The 12,441-nt window shown below is 30.6% G+C and overlaps 1 protein-coding gene across 1 annotated transcript; it reads left to right on the plus strand.

Annotated features, from left to right (window-relative positions):
• Window positions 1–770: 770 nt before the first annotated feature.
• Window positions 771–5,046, plus strand: LOC11415216 (plant cysteine oxidase 2). The gene is made up of 5 exons (XM_024771460.2): window positions 771–1,397; window positions 2,755–2,870; window positions 3,283–3,427; window positions 4,026–4,244; window positions 4,718–5,046. Exons 1-5 carry the CDS (start codon window positions 1,166–1,168, stop codon window positions 4,840–4,842), a joined length of 837 nt encoding a protein of 278 aa, XP_024627228.1. The 5' UTR covers window positions 771–1,165; the 3' UTR covers window positions 4,843–5,046.
• Window positions 5,047–12,441: the final 7,395 nt, after the last annotated feature.

A 12,441-nucleotide genomic window follows, 5' to 3' on the forward strand; every position in this document is an offset into this window, starting at 1 on the left:
AAATGTGAAAGAAAAAAAAAACGAAATAAATAATTTTATTTGATAAATAAAAAATAAAAAAAATAGTAGCTTGTCGCCCGTGCATTACACACTAGTGAGTAAAATACGAAGTAAGCTAAGGAACAACACCATATGTATTATATCCTAAAATATCAAATTAAGGCACAACTTCAAAGAATTGGGGAAAAAAAAAATCAAAGACAATATAACTAGTATTATCATAATCCTAAACTATTCTTTTTCAACAACGTGTATAATTAATTTTATCATAAACTCTCATTTATGTTGATACTCCCTCCGTTTTAAAATAGATGTGTAATATTTGCAATGTGTACTATTCATCTGATTTATTTTGAACATACTTTTTAACTAATGTATAAATACAAATATTAACAAGTAAGATGTTGTTTGATTTGTCTCGACAAATATTTTCAAAATACTAAATTTTTAAAATTTTTTATTTTAGATAATTAAAGATATTAACAGTTAAAATTGTGCATTGACATTTCTGAAGTAATTGAGTTGAATATGTATTTTGAGGGAGGATAATTCTCTCCTACCTATATTCAACACAAAATTTGTCCAAACCTTTATTATAGTTGCATGTGGATCTATATAATCAAACTTTTTTTTTATAATATTATAAAAAAAGTCAAGAAAAAAGTAGGAATTATTATATTCTAGAAAAAGTAGAAAATAAATGGAAAAAAAAAAAGTAGGAATAAAACATCCTAATAGAAAGTATTATCCGCTGTTTCAAGCAGCCCACTGAAATCCTAAACATGGCCCCTGGTTTTTAGTTTCACTTCCCTTAAACCACCTCTCTCTCTCTCTCTCTCTCTCTCTCTTATATTTGTCTTTCTTTCTGTCTTTCATCTTTTGTTGTCTTTCACTTCTCTACAATGTTCCATTTACCTCTTCAAAAACCTCTTTGAATCTCTTTCTTATCACCTTCCCCTGTTTTCCTCTGTTTTCTGTTTCATTCAATCTTTTTCACCGTTTTCTTTCATACCCTTTTCTCAAAATTCAAGTCTCAACACTCTTGATTCATATCAAAAACCATTCCTCTACAAAAATCTTCTCTTTGATTCGTTTTTCCTATCTGGGTCTGTTTTTTGCTCTGTTTTTATACTCTGTTTTTGCTCTGTATTTTTGCTCTGTTTCAATGGGAATTGAGAGAAACATGGTTGAAAGAAAAGGGAGGGAGTTATGTGAATTACTTGATGAGACAAATACCAATAACATGAAACCAAGGAAGAACCGGCGGCATCTTCGTCGCAGGACGGAGATGACGCCGGTTCAGAAACTGTTTCTTGCTTGTAAACATGTTTTTGCTAATGCTGCTCATGGAATCGTTCCTTCTTCTCAACACATTGAAATGCTTCGTTCAGTTTTAGGTATAATCTTTTTTTATGGTTTCCTGTTTTTCTTTTTAATCATTACCCTTTTTTAAATGGTTTTTGCAACTGTGCTTTCATATTTTCGTTGAAAATTTAGACTAGTAATGAAGGATTGTGCATGATTTTTATGTGAATTTTGTTGAGTTTTCCTTTATTATTTTTGACAGAGATGGTTTATTATTTTATTTTTTATGGGACTTTGTATTCTCAGAAGGACTAAGATAGATAGATACCTGATTTGTGTCATTTCTTACTTTAATTATTTAATTTAATTAATAGTTTAGGGCAAGAGTGTGATGATGTAATACATTTATTTTTTAATAAAGAAATACATGTTTTTTTAGTACAAAGAAATAAGTGAATTTTAATTCAGCGTAAAATATATTTATTTATATTAATAATGTCTTTTTAACTCATTTATACATTTTGAGTGCACATCATCACAATGTTGTTTTCAATTGATATAAATAATTGATTTATATTAAAAATGTCCTTTATACTAATTTATCTATAATAAGGTGTTGAGAGCACATCAAATTATGAGTGCTTCTTATTATTTACTTGTTTTTCCATGAGAAAAGTACTCATAATCATTTATTTTTCTGACCATTACATGATGTCAACACTATATAGCATTGTCAATTTAATCAGTGCATTTCAAGTATGTACAACTAGAGCTACTTTTCAATGCCACTACTAAAAAATCCTTATTTTTAGAAATGTACCTTAGACAGTACAAATTGTTAGAGATGTTGTACTTCTGAATGACTCAAAATCAGTTATTTTTTTTTAAATGTGTACTATATCTAAAGTCATGTTAGGGTTAGAAATATTTTTTCCATCTACAGCACTTGTGCTTCTTTGTGTTCTCCTTGTGTCACATTATTATTGGACCGCTTGATTTGGTTGTATTTATTTATGCACCTAACTATATGTCCTTTGGGGATAAAGTGCCACATGTAGTTGGTTAATAAATGCTTGAAGTAAGTGTTTAACTAGTATGAAATAGTCAACCATTAGGCTTGATATTATTAAGAGTGTCACATTATATGAGATGATCTGACATTGTGTTTCGGTGGTCACCCAAACTAATACTATTTGTAGAAGATTTTCATAATTTTTTTCTTTATAGATTGTAGTGTATAAATTCTAATTAATGTCGCCAATTTGCTAAATATATTCGCATTCTTTATACACTTCTAAAACTATAGCAATAAAATTCCTTTTTCTTTTGAGAAATATAGAGGATCCTTACTCCTCTTTACAATTCCAAGAATTATTTGATCGATAATTACTTACTTAATTTTATAAGCCATGATAGTTAAGATTTTAACTGTTGCTTCTGTTTGTGCAGCTGGAATAAAGCCAGAAGACCTTGGCTTGAAACCAGACATGCCATATTTCAGCAATATCAATGGTGGAACTCCAAAAATTACTTACCTTCACATTTATGAGTGCGAAAAATTCTCGGTAACTCCCGTTTACTTTTTTAAAATATCTTCAGTTTTCATTTATGTTCGTTTTAAATTGCTTAGGAAGATGTAAGATTTGTTAGTATGCAGTGAATAATTGTGATAGTTTTTTGGCATTATCGAAGTTCCTAGAAATGCTAGATTTGTTTTTAAAAGATGTAAAATTAAGTGGTAAGAAAAATATTGAATCTATATTTTGTTGTTTTAGTTGACCTGAAAATGAATTAACAAAATAATTGATTGCCACCTAAACTGCTTTCAAATTCTGTTTACAATTGGTTTAAGTTTATCTAATTACATAGTAATTTAATAAATTAGTTTATGGATGCATTTACTACAACATGTAACATGTTTATAAAGTGACTAAATTTTTATTTATTTATTTATTTATATATTTTGATGTGTTGCAGATGGGAATATTTTGCTTGCCACCTTCAGGAGTTATTCCTCTTCACAATCACCCTGGAATGACGGTTTTTAGCAAGCTTCTATTTGGAACTATGCACATCAAATCTTATGATTGGGCCGGTGACCTGCCTGCTGATGTCTCACAAAGTGAGTATTTTCTTATGTCAATCGATGAAATTGCGTATTCACTTTTATAAGAGAATAAAAGGATTTTAATATCTTAACATACTTGAAGGTTTCCGATTTTTCTGTTTCGTGTCGGTAATCAAGTAGCAAGACAAAGATTGAAATTGATTGATATGGTGAGTGAGATATTGATATGACACGTGAGTTGCCGATGTGGCATTACTCATCCATATATTATCCATGTCATCAAATTAATCAATGGAATAAAAATTTAAGCAAGTTTTTTTTTTTTTATATAAATAATTTGATGATATGAATAATACACATTTTTAATCTAATTGGTTAGTATCACATCGACAAATCGCTTTATCACTTGAGCATCTGCCATATCACCCAATTTGCCAAATTTATATATAGAGAAGATTTCTTACAATTTTACTTTGAGGAACCAAAAGTGTATGGAAGTTATATTTATCACGCGCTTTTATTCCGTGACTTATATTAGACATTTCTTCCTATGCATTGTAATATTGTAAAAGATAGAGGACAGTTTCATTTTGTGAAGATTTGCAGGACTAGTAAATATAGAAAATTAATTTGCATGTTCAAATTGTGCCAGCCCAGATTCCGGAGAAAAGATTGGCGAAAATCAAGGTTGATGCTGATTTTACTGCTCCTTGCAATCCTTCCATCCTTTATCCTGATGATGGCGGCAACATGCATTGCTTTACAGCAGTAACAGCTTGTGCAGTTTTAGATGTTCTTGGTCCTCCATACTCTGATCCTGATGGAAGGCATTGTGCATACTATCGAAGTTTCCCATTTTCCAACTTTCCAGGTACATATTTACCTAGTCTTAATGAATGGATAAGATTTCATATTTCGTTCGATGGTTAAAACCATATGTGCATGATCACGTCACACAAGAATACACCTTTTATACATTGTCATAGTTGACATTTACAGTAAAATGAATTAACTGGCTGCATCAACTCTGGCCAAACTTCGACTCTTGGATTAATCAAATAGTTGAAGTTTGGTTATAGGATTCAGGGTTGAAAATGTGTCAGTGTATGAAGCACTGACATAGACATTCACCCCTCGACACCAATAATAATTTGAGAAAGTAAAATTATTGAAAGAAATCACATCAATGCGTGTCATGTTGGTGTCAGACACGTGTCGGACATCAAACATGCCTTTATTATGATGTATCCTAAATGCCATTATTCTATTTTTCAAATAGCATAAATCATTATTTATGGTCATGTCTCTAACCTAAAATGCAATGAATCTTTTTTGAAATTTCAGTTGAAGGAATATCCATACCAGAAGAGGAAAAGAAAGATTATGAATGGCTTCAAGAAAGAGAGAAACCTGAGAGTTTACAAGTAATAGTGAAAATGTACAGCAGCTCAAAGACTATGGAGAATTAATCTTGTCTTGTCATTATTCTTCATATGTTGTTTAGAGAAATTTGGTTGTTTTTTTGTTCTAGCAACTTCGTCTTAGATAGTGTTTTTGGTTTTTATCTCCTTTGGTGCTGTTTCAGTTATTATGTACATACCAAAAACTGGAAAGGACAAATTTTGCACTTGAACATTGAATCATGAATATGGAATAATTTTTTTTATCTGCAAGGTACATGTTAATTTTTTTTATCTTCTCTCTTTTACTGTCGCGACACTAAATATTTCTATGCAACCAGACCTAAAAATTTTGCTGTCTTGAGCGAATCAATAAACTTGTATCGTAAAAATAACTATTTTGGCACTCTTAAAAAATGATGTCCTAAGCTGACGCTTCCTTCCGTCCATGTTCAGGGTCACCCCTGCTTCTATGTTCCCGACATACCTAATCTGTAGAACTACCTTTGGGAATGACACAACCTTTGATCAGTTTAAAAAAAATACCATATACTCTTCTCCATGTGCGTAGCAACGCTTGTAACATGATTCTTATAGTGTTTGGTAAGAATCTTCTTGACTTCCATATTTTTCTCATAATTCTTGTTTAGATCATGATACCTTCATGTTCATCCAAGCTGTAAAATCAACTTGCGTTTATCCAAAAATAGCCATCTTAGCAATTGTTTGTGAAACGTAGGAAATATTGTATTTGACTCATTCTTGTGTCCTAGGAATTTAATCCATGCACATCTACAATTGTCGTTAACATGGCAAGTTCATGTTTTTTTACTATTGACAGATGCAGTATTTGCAAGACCAATTAAGTCAATGTTGGTATCATTATTGATAGTCCTTATATGTGAGCAAAAAACCTGCGGATTAGTGATTAGAAAATTGCTTTTTTGACAATGAATACTTCCTATTGACACAAGTAAATGACACTTTTATCCCAAGCGGCGGTTAACTGCCGTTAGGCAATGCGCCGACAGTTAACAACCGTTGGCTTTCAGCGTCAGTTAACTGCCGTTTCTTTCCGTTATATGAACAGCATAGGAGTTTCCAAAACTCCATTGTTGCGGATTGAAGATCAAGAGGTGCCATTTTTCCCAATTGTTGCGGATTCAATGTCAATTACGCTCACAAAATCAAGTAAGTTGTTACCATCCTATTGTTGGTGTAAGCCCTAGAGGCCAATAGTTTATGTTAAACCTATCTTATGTATCATGACTTTTATTATTGGATAATATATGACACTCTTTATTATATTTAGATAATGTTAATAAAGTCCTTAGAATAGATAGTTCGTGTAATAATATATTAAGTGTGACTTAATCATGAGATTACATTATCTTATAGAACGCTATTCTTAAATGAATCCGTAGTCAAAGCTTTAATATGAATAAAAGGATAATAATAAAGCGTCGAGACTATTATGTATGTAGACTGATGACCGCATCTCATGGGTCATAGATATGAGATATCAAGTCTATACATAGATATAAATATTAGGAGTAATATTTATATTGGATTGACCCACTGTGAGAATACTACATAGTAAGTTATGAAATTGTCATAAGATATTCTCACAATGATAATAATGTATATCGCTCTTAGACCTGAAACCACTATGATCTCTAGATGTGGACTCAAGTGCTTTGTTGCCATTCTAACGTTGTCTGTAAAAGGATAACAATAACGTTGGTTGATGGGCACTTGATGAATCATGCTGAGGGTCATGAGTGTCCTAGATGGGATTTGTCCCTCCTCATAAACAGGAGATATATCTTTAGGCCTCTTGATGAAATATGACTATAAATATGCATGGCCATGCTGAACTAAGTCAATATAAGATATTGGACTTATTCGTTAAATAGTACATTTCGGAATCAAGATAAATGAACATTGATCTATACAAGGGTGACACTATCTATGCCTTGGGATCAATGAAGATATTGAGACAAAGGAGTAATTATACACATATGTATTATCATGAAAGGTTTCGTCAGATCACTTGACATTCTTGTCACTTGGGTAGCAATGATGTGCTGCTAGATACCGCTCATTGTTTATGATATTAAATGATGGATTTAATATCATTGCCAACGTGACTAGAACCTAAAGGGTCACACACAAAGAGCAGTCAAAAGAGATATGTATAAGTACGACTTATATAAAGGGTGCGCTTAGTAAATAATGCTAATGATTTAGCAATATTTACTAAACTCGTATTGGGCTTAGTGAAGTCAAAAACGAGTTTGACTTGCAAAGCACATAAGGAGTTCTATAAATAGAACCCTAGTGCAATAGTTTGCGGTTACGTTCTTTTGCAGAAACCCAAGCTCTCTGACTTCCGTCTTCTTGGCTAGCACCGAGGTTTTGGAGGAGCACTGTTCGTGTGGACTTGATAGAGGCTCTGCTATTTGCTTGGCTGTGATCGTGATTCCGGTTCGCAGATTTCACCGTTCGTTTTCAGACCAACCGTTCTAAGGTAACAATCATATCACTGGTTCAAGTTCCAATTCGTAATGATCCAAGGAAAGTAAATCGAAATTTTATTCCGCTGCTTATTCTGATTATGTCGATTTACCTTCACCTATTACATTGCTATTTTGTGATTGATTTGTTAGTTTTTCTTTTATTAAATTGCGATTATAGAGGTTTATTGATTTTATGATGTTATGATAGTTTAGGTTGTTTGAATTGTTAGGTTTAGGTTAGAATTGTTTAGATTGTTAGAATTGTAGAATTGTTATGAAATTATGGTAGAATTTTTAGGATTAGATGAATTCTTGTATAATCGTTGCGAAATGCTGGGCGAAATGCTTGAGTCATGGTCGTTTGACAAGTTTGAATTACCCCATTTCAGAGGTAAGACAATTGTTGTAGTTGGAATGCACCTTATCCTAACTAATGACGATCTTCTGGCGGAATCAAGCTGTTGATGATATCTTCAGTTGATCTCAGCAACGTTACCCGCATATCGATCCACTGGAACATATTGTGCTCCCAAAACATGCTCGTCACAATGATGGAGTGAGTGAGTGTTTGGGTTATGGCTACTGACTTGAATATATCACAAACACAACGACAGTTAACTGCCACTGGCTTTCAACGGCTGTTAACTGCCGGCCCATAGCCTAACGGCAGTTAACTGCCGCTGAGGGTAAAAACATCATTTACTTGTGTCAATAGGAAGTATTCTATGTCAGAAAAGCAATTTTCTAGTGATTATTTCATGTTTGAGATTTTGATGAACAACTTAAGATTGATTATCATCCAAAGATTCAGTGAGAGTCTTATGTCATTTTAATTGTCTTTGACGATGTCATGTATTTGCACATGTTATTTTATCTTCATGAGATATTTGCTTGATGAATCTTCTTTGTTTTCCACAATGGGTCGAAAAGCAACAAGCCATTTTTATTGATTTCATTTTAATGCAACGACCCATGTATCACTTTTGTTATTCTTTCCATTAAAGCTCACAAATCATAGTGTTTTATGTCTTTTTTGGCGAGACAAAAAGAATGACTTGATTTTGATTTTAATGATTCAAACTTCAATATTTTTGTAAAGCCAAATTACGTTTTTTTTTTGCTGATTTGTCTTTTGATGATCATCTTTTATTTGGTTTGTAAAACCAAAATGTACTTGCTCATGTGATCATATCATTCTCACGAAACAATAATCACAAAACAAATCAGTAGATAACAATTTAAGATAAATTTAATATGTTTGTAATATTTAAAACATCAAATAAGAATTTTGTCTTCAACAAACACATATAAACAAGATTTCACTTTAACAGTGAATAAGAATATGCTTAAGGTCACACATTGTCCAACAGAGAAACATCTTGCTAATGTTTTTTACAAAATATATGAAGATTGACATATTTATCAAATTAAGAAGTATGATTGGAATGGTGAATGTAGAGAACTTGAATTTAGGGAGGATGGTAGGTTTTAATTCAAGTTAGTTGTTATAATAAAGTGTTTAAAATTGTTTGTTAAGCTTGTTAACTACTTCTGTGGAAGTTAGTTAGTTTTGGATGATTACTCGCATGACAAGTAATGTACATAGATTGTATATAAATATGATGTTCACTAAATTCCATAGCTAATGAAAATCATAAGTAGGGATGTCATTGGGATGGGGTGGGGTGGAGACGGATTTTACCTTCCTCATCCTCATTTTTGACTCCCATATACTTACTCATTAGCCTATTGAATCATCCGTCCTCAATGGGGTGGGTATCCCTGCCCCATCATCGTCTTCACAATGAATCATTTTTTTCAATAAAAAAAGAAGTTTTTTTAAGTATCGAGAGCAATGTTGTAATACATTATTCATCAGTATGTTCATTTTAACATTTCATTGACTGGATAATTTGGCTGCTTCTCTAAATATCATAACCAAATTCATACCCAAATCAAGTCAAAATGGAGAGAATCCGTCAAATCAGGGTTTAGTTCGAACGGTTAACCATAAATATGAGTTTTGTTATCATATCTGATCATAAGTATACAACAATAAAGAACCTCAATTCTCAGTTCTCTCTCAAACCCATATAACTTGTATTGCAAGTTATATTGTGTAAAAAAATTATACTAGAAAGAAACATATAGCACCCTTAAAAAACATATATATAGTAAACTACAATCCTAAATAATAGTTAGGTTAATTGAGCCAAGTGTGCATGTTACAAATTTTATTCGTATGGAATTCACATGTATCATGTAATATTACTGTATGTCAAGGCATTAATTATGTCCGAGGCCAACAAAAGGGTTATATTTTTCACAAAGAATCTTACCACAAACCTCCTAGTAAAGACTATTTTTTTGAATTCACCTCCTAGTAAAGACTAAAGAGTATTATTCTAAGAAAAAAAGAGACTAAAGAGTACCAATTCTTATTCACATTCTCTCATTTAATAACATGGGGTATTTTGAGTTTCATTAAAATATAGGCACGTCCTAAATCACTATTATTATTTATACTTGTAGATCTCATCACAAGATCAACTAGTGATTCAATTCAAAGGCTAATCCAAACCATTGACCTACATCACTAAAATAAACTAAATTTGGCATTAAAAGTCGCTAGCTAGACAATTAAGTATGGAAGGAAAATCTTTAGGTTTCTATTAAGTAACACAATTGGACAATCATACAATTTACAAAGTCTCCTTTTCAAGTCGCTTGTGAAATATTTATCATTGTTTTCTAAGTATTAATTATTATATTGGTGATCTGTAAGGCTTCCTACGTCAAGTTTAAAGTATATAATTATTACAAGTCTTGAAAAATAGGAGTTAGGTTAGCTTATAGAGCCTAGCTAGCAATAATAAAAAAATACATAGACAAGTGGAATTGAAGTAAACAACAAACAATTTTGTATTTATTTAAAGTTAAATATGTTTTTGTCTCTGTAAATATACTAATTTTTCATTTTAATGTCTCTATTTTTTTTCTTCTCAATTATTAGTTTTCCAAAAGTTTTCCATTTTTACTTTTGATCCATTCTTTTAAATAAACTCATGCGTAGAATTCATATTTTTAAATAAAATTTTGCAGAAAAGTTTATAATATTTTAAGAATCTCTCCCAAACTAAATTAGAATTTTTTAACAAAATATGAATTAAATATAATTTTTTTATATTTTTTACGGTTAAAAATTCATATTTAATTCATATTTTTTTTCTTCAAATTCTAATTTTTTTTGGTGGGATAGATTGTTACAATATTTACACAATTTCGTTAAAAAATACAAATACTACACATAAATCGACTTAAAAATAGGGACCAAAAGTGGTGATTGAACATTTCATAGGTACTAAAAGTTAAAGGAAAATTTTACAAAGACTAAAACAAAAAATTTATATATTTATAGAGATCAAAAGCATATTTAACCCTTTTATTTAATTATAAAAAATTTAATCGAGTTTGTTCTCATAGATCGAAAAAACATCGAGGCTCAAAGATAACTCTCAAAGGTACATTTTTGTGACTTATGAGATCTGAGTTGTATCATTACCAACTAAAATATGTTTGTAATAATTAACAAATATTAAGTGAAGCATAAGCTATAATACAAGCAAAGCCTTTACCCAATAGTATTTGTTGACCGTTGAAGGTTTTGAAGACCGTTTTAACAAAAATTCAAAACTACAAAATGGAATGGGTAAAATTGAAAAGTAAATATTACTTGACCTCCAAAAGGCACATCCATTAATATAATAGTGTCACATATGCCTCTATGTATGATTGAAATATATTTAGGGGTTTCCAAAGTTTGAAATTTTACATGCAAGCTTCAATGCCTTGGCCGGTATATAGTAAATAATTATGTTGTGTTGCAAATTAAAGATTATTCTTTTAGGAGGTGGGAGAGGTGCATAGTATTATTTTTATTATGCACGTAAGACTCAAGATTTATAATATAGTTTAGTGTGTTGGTTTCATGTAAAATTCTATAATGGAAAATTGAACAAAGCCTTTTTCAATATTATTCGGTCACTTATAATATTATAGAACTACACATTCCATTTAATTCACGGATACTATAGTCTTAGGTGTGTGGTAACCAATTCAACAAGCCAGTAGAATGACTCAAGCACAATCTAACAAACTACTAATCATAATAATGAAATTTATCCTTTGATGAACTATATTCAAGTATTTCATGTTACTTGGGCTTAGTATCTAGGTCATAACATTTCACTGTTCTCTAAAAAAAACCCTAAATTGTATAATTTGGTTGTATTGTATGTATAAAGTTTTTTACCACCGTTTATTAAAGACTATATTCCGAGACCCCACAATAATTTTTAATCTTCCAACTCAATTATCATATATATATATTTTTTTTCTATGAGTACAAGTGTCAATGGAAAAAATCACATATATTAAATGTTAAGAAATGAAGAAAATTGTGGATATTCAATCTCGTCTCTAAATATATGTCCACTTTTCTTAAAATGTGTGAAATTATCAAATGATATTTTTATATAAGAGATAGAATAGAAGAAGTACAAGCAGACCATCAAAGATTATTCTTTCATTCGAAATTGCAAAGAGTACTATCACAATTGTTGATGCATACTCATTTCGTCAGATATTAATTGTCACATTATCAAAAGAAAAGTGTTCTAAAATAAATGTCATTTTATATCTTCAATATTTCTTTTTACAAAATTTAATATCTTAAATGTTAATGACTTGATTTCAGCTCTACCACAAAATTAATATTATGTACATTACTCAATTATATCCACTATGCTTTTATGACAATGATTAATACTACTAGTATTTAATTAATTAATAAGAATAATTTTGTAAAATTATTATACTATTTCATTTATAAACATCTTTTTAATTAATGTGAAAAACTTGAAATAAAACTTAATATAATTAATCTAACATTGTTTGGATGATATGTTTTGGTTCTCTTCCAACTTAATTATAAGTCCATCATTGGTTTGAATTCAACCTTGATAATGTTACACCGTTAAAACTTTTAATGGAGAAATTTGCAACCCGTTATGATTATACATGGTTTAAAGATTATTCGATGTAGTTGCACCAAAAAAATATCCGATTTAAGAATAAAACAACCTAATTA

The sequence above is a fragment of the Medicago truncatula genome, chromosome 7 (genome assembly GCF_003473485.1).
Source record: "Medicago truncatula cultivar Jemalong A17 chromosome 7, MtrunA17r5.0-ANR, whole genome shotgun sequence".
Classification (NCBI taxonomy): domain Eukaryota; kingdom Viridiplantae; phylum Streptophyta; class Magnoliopsida; order Fabales; family Fabaceae; genus Medicago; species Medicago truncatula.